At 41.1% G+C, this 17,078-nt stretch overlaps 1 protein-coding gene across 1 annotated transcript in view; it reads right to left on the reverse strand.

The window, feature by feature from the left end:
* Window positions 1-6,314: 6,314 nt before the first annotated feature.
* Window positions 6,315-17,078, reverse strand: part of PPCDC (phosphopantothenoylcysteine decarboxylase) — a 62,870-nt gene continuing 52,106 nt past the window's right edge. The window contains exon 6 of the mRNA XM_070497763.1: window positions 6,315-6,355. Coding sequence (XP_070353864.1) covers window positions 6,330-6,355 — 26 coding nt within the window. The 3' untranslated portion in view covers window positions 6,315-6,329. The remainder of the gene's footprint in view (window positions 6,356-17,078) is intronic.

Here is a 17,078-nt window from a genome sequence, read left to right on the forward strand (position 1 = left end):
TTTACAGATTATATGATCTTATATGTTGAAAACCCTAAAGATTCCACAAAAGAACCCTGATAGATATAATAAATTAATTCAATAAATAGCAGGATACAAAGTCAACACATAAAAAAATCAGTTGCATTTCTATACTCAAACGACCAATCTGAAAATGAAATTACAAAAACAATTCCATTTACAATAGCTCAAGAGCAATAAAACACTTAGGAATTGACTTAACCAAGGAGATGAAAGATTTTTACAATGAAAACTACAGAACATTGCTGAAAGAAATTAAAGACTTAAATCAATGGAACTCATTCCACATTCGTGGATTGGAAGACCTAATACTATTAAAATGTCAATACTATTCCCAAACAATCTATAGATTCAATGTAATCCCTATCAAAATCCCAATGACTTTTTTTCAGAAATAGAAAAAGACATCCTATGGGGCCAGCCCGGTGGTGCAGCGGTTAAGTGCTCATGTTCCACTTCGGTGGCATGGGATTCGCTGGTTTGGATCCCGGGTGCCAACATGGCACCGCTCGGCAAGCCATGCTGTGGTAGGCGTCCCATGTATAAAGTAGAGGAAGATGGGCATAGATGTTAGCTTAGGGTCAGTCTTCCTCAGCAAAAAGAGGAGGATTGGCAGCAGTTAGCTCAGGGCTAATCTTCCTCAAAAAAAAAAAGAAAAGAAAAAGACATCCTAAAATTCAGATGGAATCTCAGAGGACCCTGAACCCCCAAAACAATCTTCAAAAAGGAAAACAAAACTGGAGGACTCACACTTCCTGATTTTGAAACTTACTGAAAAGCTACAGTCATCAAAACAATGTGGTACTGGCATAAAGACAGATATATAGAACAATGGAATAGAATAGAGAGCTCAGAAACAAACCCTAAGATATATGGTCAAATAAGTTTTGGCAAGGGAATCAAGACCATTCAACAGGGGAAAGGACAGTCTTTTCAACAAATGGTGTTGGGAAAACTAGATAGCCACATTCAACAGAATGAAGTTAGGCCCTTACCTAACACCATATACAAAAATTAACTCAAAATGGATCAGGGACCGAAGTGTAAGACCTAAAACAATAAAACTCTTGGAAGAAAACATAGGATGAATGCTTCAGAGCATTGGATTTGGCAATGATTTCTTGGATACCATACCAAAGGTACAGGTAACAAAAAAAATAGACTTAATCAAATGTAGTTCATGAAAATAAACCATGAAAATTAAAAAATTTTGTGCATCAAAAGACACACTCCACAGACTAAAAAGGCAATCCACAGAAAGGGAGAAAATATTTGCAAATAAGTTATCTGATAAGGGATTACTATCCAGAATATATAGAGAACTCCTAAAACAACAACAAAAACAAACAACCCAATCCAAAAACGGGCAAAGGGCTTGAATAGACATTTCTCCAAAGAAGATACATGAATGGCCAACAAGCACATAAAAGATGCTCAACAGCACTAATCACTAGGGAAATGCAAATCAAAACTACAATAAGTACCACCTCACACCCATTAGGATGGTTACTATCAAATAACAAAAAAGTGGCCAGCCCCATGGCTGAGTGGTTAAGTTTGCGCACTCCACTTCAGCGGCCCAGGGTTCACCAGTTTCGATCCTGGGCACAGACCTACACGCCACTCATCAAGCCATGCTGAGGTGGCATCCCACATAGAAGAACTAGAAGGATCTACAACTTGGATATACAACTACGTACTGGGGGCTTTGGGGAGAAAAAAAAAAGAGGAAGATTGGCAACAGATGTTAGCTCAGGGCCAATCTTCCTCAACAACAACAACAAAACTGTTGGCAAGGATGTGGAGAAAGTCAAATCCTTGTACACTATTGGTGAGAATGTAAAATTGTGGGGCTGGCCCCGTGGCTGAGTGGTGAAGTTCACATGCTCCGCTTCGGCGGCCCAGTGTTTCGTCTGTTCGGGCTCATCAAGCCATGCTGAGGCAGCATCCCACATGCCACAACTAGAAGGACCCACAACTAAAAACACACAACTATGTACCGGGGGGCTTTGGGGAGAAAAAAGAAAAATAAAATCTTTAAAAAAAAAAAAGGATGTAAAATTGTAAAGCTGCTGTGGAAAACAGTATGGCATTTCCTCAAAAAACTGAAAATAGAATTACCATATGACAAAGCAATTCCACTTCTGGGTATATGCCCCAAAGAATTGAAAGTAGAGTTTGAAGACATAGTTGTACATCCATTTTCATAGCAGCATTATTCGCAATAGCTTAAACATGGAAGCAAACTAAGTGTGTATTAATGAATAAATGGATAAGCAAAATGTAACATTTTATATATATATATATATATATATATACATACATACATACACACAACAGACTATCATTCAGCTTTGAAAATGAAGGAGATTCTGCAATATGCTATAACGTGGATGAACCTTGAGGACATTATGCTATGTGAAATAAGCCAGTCACAAAAAGACAAATATTGCATGATTTCACTTACATAAGGTACCTAGAATAATCATATTCATAGAGACAGAAAGTAGAAGTGCTTGCCGGGGAATGGAGGGAGGGAAGAATGGGGAGTTATTGTTTAGAGGGTACAGAGTTTCAGTTTTACAAGATGAAGAGTATTATGGGGTGGATGGTGGTGATGACTGCACAAGAATGTGAATGGATTTAACACCACTGAACCGTGCACTTAAAAATGGTGAAGACGGTAAATGTTATATTATGGATATTTTAATACAATAAAGAAAAAAAGAAACTGGAGACCCTCGGGGGCTACACTGTATTGACTACAAGCACCATGGGGTTCATAGAAGACTTCTATGTGGGCTGGTCTGGAAGGACAACTCAGGACTGGCAAGGAGTAGGAAAAGGGCCTGGCTCCTGGGGAGACTGGGAGGATGCCAGGTTGAGTGGAACAGAGGTCAGGCTGGAAAGCAGCGAGAAATTCCATGGCATAGTCAGAGCAAGGCTGTACTGTGGACATCACTAGTAGTGATATTTTAGAGAGGTCATCAGAAAGATAGTATGCAAGCTGGAGTGGATGCGGCAACCTGTTAGAAGCTGTAAGCAGGAAGAGCCTGAACCAAGGAGTAGTAGCAGATATAGAAAAGTGGGGAGAAAGAAAGACAGGAGGGAGAAAGTAAGGAGGGATGGAAAGAGAGAAAGAGAGAGAGGGATTGACTTAGAGAAAAAATGGTGAGGCTGAAGAAGAAAAAGGCAGAGATGAATCAAGGCTTCTCAGACAGTATTATCACAACAGAAAAGAGGTCCTTAGGAATAGTAATAAAACATCCTACACATGCTCATCAAACACCCCTGTCCCAACAGGAAGTCAAAAGAGCAGCTGTCCATACAATAGCATAGTAAAAGCCTTGTTCACTTACTAAATACCTAAACTGGACAGGTACTGTGCCATGTAGCCTGCCTGCTAGTGGTCCCCAGGCCAGTGAGGGAAGATGACCGTATTCTAACTTATAACAAGGGTGATACAAAGTGGGCGGGGGGCACAGAGAGGGTGACACTGGTGCAGCACTTAGGGAGAGCCTCCCCAGGAATCCACAGACACCTCCCAAAGAGGAAGTGCACGCTGCCAGGAACACGGTAAGGACGCACAGCGAGAGCCGCTGTATCTGGCCTGGAGCCAGAACTGGAGGAAGCTTTAATGCCTTCACCCTGAAAGTGATGACAGACCACAGAGGGCTGCCAACAAGAAAGCCACATGGGGTGAAACCGACAGGAGCGGGCTGCTGTGGTGCATCAGAACCTCTCCAATGCACCTATGCTGATGCACAGCTAGGAATTCCTACCAAGAAATGAAGTTGCACAGGAAGATCTGCTTGTCCACAAATTACGGGATGGGAACCTATGTAAGCTGCATCTCTGAGGTTGAGAAAATGCAGAGACTTGTCTGTGCCTTTTATAATTCCCTCCTGACCCACTGAGGCTGGCTGCTGGAATGGGGTGACATCAGTTCCTGCCTTCTGCTAGTTGGTCCACGAGATAAACTTTGGGGGGATGAGTCTTGTGGTTCCAATTCACACACAAATGTGTCCTGATTATGTTTCTGCTCCTGATGACAGCCACCCCAGGCCACCTGCCACAGAGGGCTTCCCTGTGACAATTGATAAGTTGATACAGTAGTGATGTTGCTACAATCTTGCCAAAAGACCTGCACTCTTTCCCGTGTAGGCAACATTCTGCTTGAGCAAGTGTCTGTGTCTGCACTATCTCACCCCTCCTCCTCCGCCCTCTCTGAAGCAGCGTACTTTGTTTGGTCGCCTTGCTAGTTCCTTGCTACCAAGTTAATAAATCTGACATACTCTCAAGAAAAAAAAAATGCCAGGTACATGAAGAAGTAGGAAAATACGATGCATAATGATGAGAAAAACAAGTCAACAAGACAGACCCAGAAATGACATAGCTAATAGAATCAGTAGACAAGGACATCAAAACAGCAATTATAAATGTATTCCATATCTTCAAGAAAGTAGACAAAAGCCTGAGCATAATAAAAGACATGAAATCTATTTCTAAGAATCCAAATATAATAACTAGATAAGAAAAGTACAATATGTGAGATTAAAAATACACTGGATGGGATTGGCATCCGACTAGACATTGAAGAAGAAATGATTAGGGAATTTGCAGACCTAAAAGTAGAAACTATCCAAAATGAAATACAGAGAAAAAAAGACTGAAAAAAAAGGAGCCAAATATCAGTGAGCTGTGGGATAACACCAAACATGTAATAGCAGTGCCAGAAGAATAGCAGAGAGAGAGGGACCGAAAAACGTTTGAAGAAATAATGGCATAAATTTTCCAAATTTGATGAAAATTACCAATAATTACAAAAAAAGCTCAATGAACACCAAACAGAAGTAACATGCAGAAAATTACACCAAGGTACATCATAACCAAATGGCTTAATACCAGTGATCTTCAAAACACACTGTTTACAAAATGAAAAGGCAATCCACAGCCTGGGAAAAAATATAAATTTAATGTCCAATAAATATGTCTAATGAATTTATAAACACCAGCAATAAAGTTAGAAATGCAATTTAAAAATTTACAATAGCAATGAAAAATATAAGGTAGTTGAAAAGAAATCTACCACAAGATATGCAAAATCTTTATGTAGAAAAATATAGCACCTTATTAAAAGGCAATAAGAAAACCAAATGGAGAGCAACACCATGTTCATGGATAGAAAGATTCAATACTGTAAAATTGTATTTCTCCCAAAATTCATCTATAGCATTATTACTATTCCAATAAAATCCTAACAGAATTTTTCACACATAAAAACAAACAAACAAAAGATTACTAGCCAGATCCTATAAATCAATTAGGGGGACAAATAATACAATAAAAAAAATTTCAAAAACGTGAACAGGCATTTCACAGAAGAGAAAACACAAATGACCCATTAAATTTATGAAAATATACTCAATCTTGTTAGTAAAAAGGGAAATGCAAATAGAACCACAAATTACCATTTCATGCCCACTGATTTCGAAAAAAATTAAAAGATTGACAAAATCCTGGTGAAATGTAAATTGCTATGGGGCTAGAAATTAGTATATTCACATCCAAGAACAATTTCGCATTATTTGTTGAAGGTGAACATTCATATACTTAGTAGTCCAGTAATTCCACTCCTGGAATTCAGTAAATTGCTATCATTTATAAATCCTGGAGACATGAACAGAATACTTCCAGAGCACTATTTATAATAGCAAAAAAATGGAAACAACCCAAATGTCCATTACATTAGAATGACTAAATCAATTGTGGTTCAATCACACAACAGGATATTGAAGTGAAATAGAAAACTATAGCTCCGTGCATCAACATGGATATAGGCAATTATATTTTCCAAGGATGGCCATCACAATATATCCCATCCCACATGTGCTTCTCCCCTTAGATGCCAATGACACCATTATTAGATCTTTTGTTATAGTCCCATAGGTCTCTGAGGCTCTGTTCACCGTTTTTTTCAGTCTATTTTCTCTCTGTTGTTCAGATTGGGTAATTTTTCATGTTCTAGTTTCCAGTCCATGGATTCTTTCTTCTGTCCCCCTCCATTCTGCCGTTGAGCACATCCACAGAGTTTTTAATTTTAGTTATTGTATTTTTCAGTTCTAAAATTTCCATTTGGTTCTTCTTTATATCTTGTATTTCTTTCCTGAGACTTTGTCTTTTTTCATTTGTTTCAAGTGTGTTCGCAAGTGCTTAGTGAAGAATTTTATGATGGTTGCTTTAAAATCTTCCTCAGATAATTCTCACACCTCTGTCATCTTGAGGTTGGCATCTATTCATTTCTTTTTTCATTCAGTGTGAGATCTTCCTTGCTCTGGAATGACAAGTGATTTTCTATTGAAACCTGGGCATTTTAGGTATTATCTTATGAGACTCTAGATCTTATTTAAAACTTTTGTTTTAGCTGGCTTCCTCTGACGCCAGTCCAGCAGAGGAGAGGAGGTGCTGCCTCATTATGGCAAGGCAGGGGTTAGAGGTCCAGGCTCCCCACGCAGCCTCTGTATTAGTCAGCTAGGGCTGCCAGAACAAAATACCACAAATGGGGTGGCTTAAACAGAAATTTATATTTTCACAGTTCTAGAGGCTGGAAGTCAAACATCAAGGTTGGCAGGTCTGGTTTCTGGTGAGCCCTCTCTTCTTGGCTTGCAGACGGCCGCCTTCTCACTCTGTCTTCACATGGCATTTTATCGGTGCATGTACATCCTGGCGTCTCTTCCTCTAGTTATAAGGACACCAGTCTTATGGGATTAGAGCCCCACTCTTATGACCTCATTTAACCTTTTTTGAAGAAGAAAAAGATTAGCCCTGAGCTAACCTTGGCCGCCAATCCTCCTCTTTTTTGCTGAGGAAGACTGGCCCTGAGCTAACATTGTGCCCATCTTCCTCTACTTTATATGTGGGACACCTGCCACAGTATGGTTTGCCAAGCGGTGCACAGGTCTGCACCCGGGATCTGAACCGGTGAACCCTGGGCCGCCGAAGCAGAACATGCAAACTTAACTGCTGTACCACCAGGCCAGCCCCTTTGAGATTTCTTTGTTTGTTTGTTTTTTGGTTTTCTTTTCGAGGAAGATTAGCTCTGAGCTAATATCTGCCGCCAATCCTCATCTTTTTGCTGAAGAAGGCTGGCCCTGAGCTAACATCCGTGCCCATCTTCCTCTACTTTATATGTTGGATGCCTGCCACAGCATGGCTTGACAAGCGGTGCTAGATCCACACTCGGGATCTGAACCAGCAAACCCCAGGCCAGTGAAGCAGAATATGCGAACTTAACCACTGCACCACTGGGCTGGTCCCTTTTTTTTTTTTTGAGGAAGATTAGCCCTGAGCTAACATTGGCCACCAATACTCTTTTTTTTCTGCTGAGGAAGACTGGCCCTGAGCTAACATCTGTGCCCATCTTCCTCTACTTTATATGTGGGATGCCTGTCACAGCATGGCTTGACAAGCAGTGCATAGGTCCACATCCAGGATCCGAATCAGTGAACCCTGGGCCACCGAAGCGGAATGTAAGAACTTAACCACTGCCCTACTGGCCGGCCCCTCATTTAACCTTAACTATCTCTTTAAAGGCCCTATCTCCACATACAGTTGCATAATGTGCGCATAATGATGTTTGATATCCCACATATGGGACAGTGGTCCCATAAGATTACCACCATATAGCCCAGGTGTGTAGTAGGCTATACCACCTAGGTTTGTGTAAGTGCACTCTATGATGTTTGCACAACAGCAAAATTGCTTAACAATGAATTTATCAGAATGTATTCCCCGTCATTAAGCAATGCAGGACTACAGTAACATTGGGGGTTAGGGCTTCAACATGTGAATTAGGGGACGGGGACACGATTCCGTTCATGACAGCCTCCATTGACTCTGGAGATGGGGTCCTACTTGTTACTGCTGGGAGGGCACGGGAGTTCTGCTTCCTACTAGACCTCCATTGCTACCTCTCTGGCTGTGAAGGGTAGGTGTGACTCTTTACTTTTCCCCACGTGGTCTCCACTTAGACCATACTATTCAGGATGGTAGTAACCTCTGGAGTGGACAAAGGAGATATGATTTGGGAGGAGACAGCAGAGGCTTCAAGGAACTGGAATGTTTTACTTTTTAATTGGGTAATAGGTATACAGATGTTAATTTTATTGTTATTATTTAAACTGTACATATATGTTATATAAGGCATACTCTTTTGTATATATGATATATTCCATAATTTAAAAAATAAAAGAATTGAAAAACCCAACCACAACAAAATAAAAACATGGTCTCGGTGCATAGAATATTTATAACGTAGTTGAGCTCCTCAGAAATAACAATCTACCATCTATGCTACTAAGCATTATCTATGTGCCAGGCATTGTGCTAAGCCCTTCACATACAACACTTATTTATTCCTCACAACACTCCTAGGAGGTAGATATTAACCCATTTTACAGATAAGGAAGCTCAAGTTCAAAGAGGTTCAGTCACTTGCCGAGAATCACAGAGATGGGATTCGTGCCTAGGCCTGTCTGCAGAGTTCATACTCTTCAACTCCATAGTACCCTGAACAAGGTTCAAAGTAATTAATATCATTCATTGTAACCATCGTGTACCATGCACCTGCCACAGTTGATGAAGTCTGATAGAGAATTTTATTTTATTTTTTTTATTTATTTATTTTTTTTTTAGGAAGATTACCCCTGAGCTAACTACTGCCAATTCTCCTCATTTTTTGCCAAGGAAGACTGGCCCTGAGCTAACATCCGTGCCCATCTTCCTCTACTTTATATGTGGGACGCCTACCACAGCATGGCGTGCCAACCGGTGCCATGTCCGCACCCAGGATCCGAACCAGCGGACCCCAGGCCACCGAGAAGCGGAATGTGCGCACTTAACAGCTGCGCCACCCGGCTGGCCCTGACAGAGAACTTTAGACTCCAACAGGACAGATAATGTTGCTTGGGAGAACCTTGTGGGTAAGGTGAATACAGTGGTGGCTGTACCCAAACTTGCCCAGGTCATGACCTGGAGTGGGTCAGGATCTACCTGGGTGAGCAGGGCTAGGGACTGGCCAGGCAAGAGCTGTGGCTGAGGCCTATCACACCATGTGAGCAGGGCAATGAAGGGCAGCAGAGTGGGGAGGAAGGAGAGTCAGAGATGGAGAACTGTGAAAGGTTTCCCACCTCCTCTTTCAGAGGGAGGGACCCCAACGATGGCGCAAGAGCAATTGGAGCTGGAGGGATGGAATGGTGTCTGAAGGAAGAAAGTACTAGGGATCAGGGCTAGTAATTGAGGCAGGAGCTACGCCTAGGTCCACAGAGACACCCAGACGTGGTGTAGCCTGCCCTCTCTCACTGCTTTCTCTGTGGCCTAGAATAGGGAGGTCATAGAAATTGAGTGATGGTGTGCTTAGGTATATCAGCCATGAAATGAGGCCCTCTTGGGGAGCTGCAGGTCCTGCCCTACGCAGCCTACCCAAGAAGTAGGTGACAAAGACCTGCCTGTCCACTGAGGAGAGGGAAAAGCCCGAGCCACCAGTCAGGAGTCCATGTGCTCACTGTCCATGGAGACAGCGGCTAGGGCCAACAAGATGGGATTTTTCAGGGAGGACTGTCAACCCCCACTATAAGGCCGCAGGCCCTGGGATGGGAATCCTAGCTGTATTGCAGCTCAAAGTCAAGCTCAGGGTGTTTGTACACCTCAGAGTCAGGCTGAGTCCCTAGCAGCTGAGAGCCTGCCTAGGATGAGGGACGCATACCCGTGTACCCTTTTGGATATCAAACATGGGGAGTTCAGGAGCAAACTAGAAAGAGTGACCAGAGTGGCAAGAGTCCCACACCTTTCCCCTTAGCACTGCTGAAAGGGCAGCTCTCCCAGTCCCAGTGCATCCTAGGGCTGGGCAAGGGCAGTCAGTTCACAGCTGGTAGTGACCTGGAACCTAGTCTGGTTGTATGAGTTGGGACAGATAGTCCCCTAGGAATCTGATTATTATGAATATTCCTCTTTTTCTCTCATAATACCTCTTAACTTAAAGTCCACATTTCTGATATTAATGTTTCCATATCAGCTTCCTTTGGGTTAGTGTTTACACAACACGTTGCTTTCTCATCTTTCACTTCCACCTTTCTGTGTCCCTCTATTTAAAGTGTGCCTTGTATAAACAGCAGGGTTGAATTTCGTTTTTTATCTAATCTGATAATCCCTATCTTTTAATTAGCATATTTATACTATTTACTTTAATTATAACTACTGACATAGTTGGGTTTATCTTGCTATTTGTGTTCTACTGATATTTCTACTTTTTTTTCCCAAGGAAGATTGGCCCTGTGCTAACATCTGTGCCCATCTTCCTCCATTTTATATGTGGGATGCCTGCCACAGCATGGCTTGATGAGCGGTGTGTAGGTGCCTGGGATCTGAACTGGCGAACCCTGGGCCACCAAAGCAGAGCACAAGAACTTAACCACTGTGCCACTGGGCAGGCCCCGTGATCCTTTCTACTTTTATTCCTCCTTTTTCACTTTCTTTTGGGTTAATGAAGTTTTTTAAAAACATATTATTTTATTTAGCTCTACTATTAGCTTTTTAATTGCACCTTCTTTGATTATCATTTTAGTGGTCATCCTAGAGACTAAAATATGCATCCTTGATTTGTTTTAATTTACTTTAAATTAGTACTTTTACAGTTAGTACTTAATGCAATAACTTTAAAACAGTTAATTCCATTTAGTCCCCTCCCATATTTGGTACTATTGTCATATATTTACTTTTATGTTAAAAATCTTATGAGAGATTACTGTTGTTTTAAATAGTCAATATTCACTAATAATTATATACATTTGTATATACATGTATATACAAAGTATATACATACTTTGCTATGCTCTTTATTCCTTCCCAGAGTTCCATCAAGGATCATTTCCTTTCAGCCTAAAGAATTCCCTTAAGAATTATCTGTAGTGTAGATGTGTACTAGTGACAAACCAAATTCTTTCAACTTTTGTCCATCTGAACACATTTATTTTGCCTTCATTTTTGAAGGATACTTTTCTAGGCATAGAATTCTACATTGGCAGAGTTTTTTCTTTTAGCACTTTAAAGATGTCATTTCACTGTCTTCTGGCTTCCATAGTCAGCCATCAATCGTATTGTTGATATTTTCTCCCTCTCTTTTTAAAACATAGTTGCTTTTAGGGGCTGGCCCCGTGGCTGAGCGGTTAAGTTTCATTGGTTTGAATCCTGGACACGGACATGGCACTGCTCATCAAACCACGCTGAGGCAGCGTCCCACATGCCACAACTAGAAGGACCCACAACGAAGAATATACAACTATGTACCAGGGGGCTTTGGGGACAAGAAGGAAAAATAGAAATCTTTAAAACATAGTTGCTTTTAAGATTTTCTACTTTGTGTTTCAACATTATCTTATATATAGAAAACCCCAAAAAATCCATCAGAAAACTAATAGAAATAATTAACAACTACGGTAAAGTTGCAGGGTACAGAATTAACTTACAAAAATCAGTTGCTTTTCTATACTCCAATAATGAACTTACAGACAGAGAACTCAATACAATTCCATTTGCAATCACAACCAAAAGAAGAAAGTACTTAGGAATAAATTTAATCAAGGAAGTGGAGGACTTATACAATGAAAACTATAAGATATTACTGAAAGAAATTGATAAGGACATAAAGAGAAGGAAAGAGATTCCTTGCTCATGGATTGGAAGAATAAACATGATTAAAATGTCCATACTATCCAAAGCAATCTACAGATTCAATGCAATCCCTATCAAAATCCCAATGACATTCTTCACAGAAATAGAGCAAAGAATACTAAAATTCATATGGGGCAACCAAAGACCCCGAACTGCTAAGGCAATCCTGAGAAAAAAGAACAAAGCTGGAGGTATCAGAATCCCTGACTTCAAAATGTACTACAAAACCAAAGTGATCAAAATGGCATGGTACTTGTACAAAACAGGCACACAGGTCAATGGGACAGAACTGAAAGCCCAGAAAGAAAACTGCACATCTACAGACAACTAGTCTTCAACAAAGGTGCCAAGAATATACAATGGAGAAAAGACAGTCTCTTCAATAAATGGTGTTGGGAAAACTGGACAGCCACATGCAAAAGAATGAAGATAGACCACTATCTCACAGCATACACAAAAATAAACTCAAAATGGATCAAAGACTTGAAGGTACATCCTGAAACTATAAAACTCCTGGAAGATAATATTGGTAGTACACTCTTTGACATCGAACTAAAAAGGATCTTTTCAAGTACCATGTCCTCTCAGACAAGGGAAACAAAAGAAAAAATGAACAAGTGAGAATTCATCAGACTAAAGAGCTTCTGCAAGGCAAAAGAAACTAGAATCAAAGCAAAGAGACAGCCCACCAATTGGGAGAAAATATTTGCAAATCATATATCTGACAAGGGGTTAATCTCCATAATATGTAAGGAACTCACACAACTGAACAATAAAAAAACAAACAACCAGATCAAAAAATGGGCAGAGGAGATGAACGGACATTTTTCCAAAGAAGATAGACAGACGGCCAATAAAAACATGAAAATACGTTCAACATCACTAATCATCAGGGAAATGCAAATCAAAACTACACTGAGATACCACCTTACACCCGTTAAAATGGCTATAATCACTAAGACTAAAAATAACAAATGTTGGGGCCATCCCGGTGGCACAGTGGTTAACTGCGTACGTTCCGCTTCGCTGGCCTGCCAGTTCAAATCCGGGGTATGGACATGGCACCACTTGTCAAGCCATGCTGTGGAGGTGTCCCACATATAAAGTAGAGGAAGATGGGCACGGATGTTAGCTCAGGGCCAGCCTTCCTCAGCAAAAAGAGGAGGATTGGCAGATGTTAGCTCAGGGCTAATCTTCCTCAAAAAAAAAAAAACCAAAACAAATGTTGGACAGGGTGTGGAGGAAAGGGAACCCTCATACACTGCTGGTAGGAATGCAAACTGGTATAGCCGCTATGGAAAACAGTATGGAGATTCCTCAAAAAACTGAAAATAGGACTACCATATGACCCAGCTATCCCACTGCTGGGTATCTACCCAAATTTGAAATCAATAATTCAAAGTAACATATGCACCCCTATGTTCACTGCAGCACTATACCCAATAGCCAAGACATGGTAGCAACCCCAGTGCCCATCAACAGATGAACGGATAAAGAAGATGTGGTATATATATACAATGGAGTATTACTCAGCCAGAAAAAAAAGACAAATTCATCATTTGCAATAACATGGAAGGACCTAGAGGGAATTATGCTAAGGAAAATAAGCCAGTCTGAGAAAGACAAACACCAGATGATTTCACTCACATGTGGAATATGAACAAATATATGGACAAAGAAAACAGTTCAGTGATTACCAGGGGAAGGGGGGTGGGGGGTGGGCACAGGGGCTGAAGGGGAGCATTTATGTGATGATGGTCAAGAAATAATGTACAACTGAAATCTCTCATTGACATAAACTATTATGAACTCAATAAAAAAATTTTAAAAAAAAGATTTTCTACTTTGTCTTTGATTTTCAGGAATTTAACTATGATGGGCCTAGGTGTAGTTTTCTTTATACTTATCCTGCTTGGAGCTCATTGATATTCTTTTTTTTTTTTAAGTATGCTTTTTGGTGAGGAAGATTGGCCCTGAGCGAACATCTGTTGCCAATCTTCCTCCTTTTTTTTCTCCCCAAAGCCCCAGTTCATAGTTGTATATCCTAGTTGTAGGTCATTCTAGCTCTTCTGTGTGGGATACTACCACAGCATGGCTTGATGAGCTGTGCATAGGTCCTTGCCCAGGATCCAAACCAGCAAACCCTGGGCTGCCAAAGTGGAGCAGGCGAACGGAACCACTCAGTCACAGGGTTGACCCCTCACTGATACTCTTGAATCTGTGACTTGAGGCTTTTCATTATATTTGGAAAATTCTTGGTCATTATTTCTTCAAATTAATATTTCTATCCTATTCTCTTTCTTCTCTCCTTGTGAGATTCCACACACATCTGTTAGACCTTTTGAGCATGTCCACACATCTCTTATGCTCAGTTCTGTTTACTCCTCTATTCTTTTCCGGTCTGTGCTGTGATTTGGATAATTTCTATTGATTGGTCACTAATCTTGTCTTCTGCTGTCTCATGCTAAACACATCCAGTGAGTTTTTAATTTCACATGCTGTATTTTGCAGTCTAGAGTGCCAATTTTTTTCATTTTTATAGATTCAAACTTTCTGTTTAAGTACTCAATCTTTTCACCCATTTTGTCCATCTTTTACTCTATTCTATTTAACATATTAACCTTACTTCTTTTAAAACCTTTGCATGCTAAATCAAACATCTAAATCATCTCTCAGTCTGTTTCTATTACCTCTTTTTATCTTTTGATTTTGTGTCACGTTTTCCTCCTTCTTCACGTATCTAGTAATTCTTGATTGTAGTTGCTACATTTAGAATCTGTGAATCATATTATCTTCCTCTAAAGAGTATTAGATTTTGTTCTGGCAAGCATTTAAATTACCCGCGGGTCACCTTTATCTATAGAGGCTTGGTCTGAGGCTTTGTTAGCGTGGGTCATTTCAGACTTCCCCTTTCTCCTAGTGTATAACCTTTACTACTAGGGTGTACCCTTCTAGATCCTAACTGAAGCTCTGGGGTATTCACAAAGATCTCTCCCCTCTGTCTGGGCTGAATTCCAAAGTCTCTCCAGGTTTAGCCTCTGAAGTCTGCCAACTCTTCAGCTTCTCAGTGGCTATTCTCTGCTAGGTCTTCCAGAGTCTTACCCTGATCATGTGCAGGTTAGGAGTTGGCCAAGGAACCAAAGAGAAGTTTTACAAAAATTTTTGCATCCTGCACTCTAAACCCAACTGCAGATATCTATCTGCTTGGCCCAGTGAGACTGTCACTTCCTGCTTAGTTCAGCTCTGAGCACCTCAGTTTGGAAAACGACCTCAAAGAGAAAGCTAAGTACTGTGGGGCTCACCTTGTGTGCACGCCTTCTCTCAAAGATCACAGCCCTGCATGGGCTTCTGTCCAGTGTCTGCAAACCGTTGTTGTACATATTCTGCTCAGTATTTATAGTTGTTTACCATGGAGGGTTTAGTCTAAAACCAATGACTCTGCCATGACTGGAAGTGCTTCCCCCAGGGATTTGAGAGGTTGAGGCTAACTTGAAACACTGTGTGACAGAGAGGCCATGAAACTTATGTCTGGACTCTGAGGTCATGCCCAGCAAACTAAAAGATGAAGAGGTAGAAACAATGAGTTTGTGGTAACTGTGAAGAAGAGAAAAGCTGAACATATGGTGTGGGAGTGGGGGGTATGAGAGAAGGAGACAGATCCTGAAGGAGGTTAGGGAGTACCATAGGACCATCCACCATGCCCTGTTGTCCTAACCCCATACGGCCCTGTACCCAGTGCCACACTCCAGCCCCAGCATCCAAGCAGCAGGGAGAGCAGAGTGGCTGGAGTGCCAAGCCTTAGGCCTCCAGTGGACCACAGGTGCCTCTGTGGGTGGCTGGGAGAGGGAGTAAGGAAGTAAGAACAGCCTTTGGGCCTTAGTCTCCCAGCCAGAGCAGCTGTGCGAGAGACCCTGGGAGGAGGAGGGGCAGCTCTCTTGGACTACCCTTCACCCAGAGGGAGGGAGCCAGTACCCATGTCTATCAGGAGCACCAGGACCTTCAATACTGTCCTCACTTATGTTTATCTGCATCTTTTTACATGACATTTGTCATTTGCTTGGGGTCTTATTTTATGCCAAGTTCACAGTCTCTACTTATTTCTCCCTGTTTGAGTGCAGAGGGAGGTGGACCTTCAGCTAAGTCCCCTTTGGGGAATTTCATTTTAACTTTCAGCATACCATCAGGGTTCATTATACCCAATCCTAATTTTTAAGTTTCTTTTTTGAGCAGTTCTAACTATTTGTAAGGATTGATATTTTATAACTTTTCTTCTTTCACAGAGGTTTTTCAAAAACCAAACAGAAATTTCACTTTTTTAATAAATAGAATGAAGCTTATTCGATCTTACAATTACCACATACATCCACTGGAGCCTTTATAAATCTAAAATATATTATGGGACCGTAGTGATCTTATTTTCCTAGATCTTAAAACATTTTGCTATTTCATCCTCCTAGGAGTTATTTCTTCATTATTTATCAATTATTCCAAACTATGCTTTAAAAAAAGAGACTAAAATAATAAGAAAACAGGAGAATGATGGAATTGCTGGAAGGGTGACTCAATAGTGACATGAATCATTACTATTCCACCATCTCTTGGTTTTCCCATTGTCTCATCCAAAGCTTAGACCACCTTTCAAGAAGGTGTAAAAGAAGTCTGGAGACATCACCTTTCTGTTTTTTTTAGCTTTCATTGCACACAAATGAGAATTCAGAACTTTTCATTTTCCTATAAAGAGGAAAGAGATGGGGCTGGCCCCATGGCCGAGTGGTTAAGTTCATGCTCTCCGCTTCGGCGGCCCAGGGTTTCTCCAGTTCAGAGCCTGGGCACGGACATGGCACCATTCATCAAGCCATACTGAGGCGGCGTCCCACATAACACAACTGGAAGGACCCACAACTAGAAATACACAACTATGTACCGGGGGGCTTCGGGGAGAAAAAGGAAAAATAAAATCTTTAAAAAAAAAATAAAAGAGGAAAGAGAGGAAGACTGACAGAGGAAGGCATTTCACATTCTTAGAGGAATCAATAGAGGAATTCAATGTGACAGATAGCAGCACTCTAGACGATCATGATGATGGTAAACTTATCAAAGAGCAAAGTCACAGACTATCAGTCTTCACATGAGGATATCCTAGATGAATTTTCTCAAATTCAAGACTTGTCCCATTTTCCCAGGGAACAGGGAGGAGGAGACCAGAGAGGGATTGTTCTTTTTCTAGAGTCACCCAGCTCTCGCTTTGTCCTGCTGCACAGAGATATGTGACTGAGGAAGGCTTTTTCATGGCATATAGTAGGTGCTGCCCAGCAAGATGGGACAGGGCT

The sequence above is a fragment of the Equus asinus genome, chromosome 2 (assembly GCF_041296235.1).
Source record: "Equus asinus isolate D_3611 breed Donkey chromosome 2, EquAss-T2T_v2, whole genome shotgun sequence".
NCBI lineage: Eukaryota > Metazoa > Chordata > Mammalia > Perissodactyla > Equidae > Equus > Equus asinus.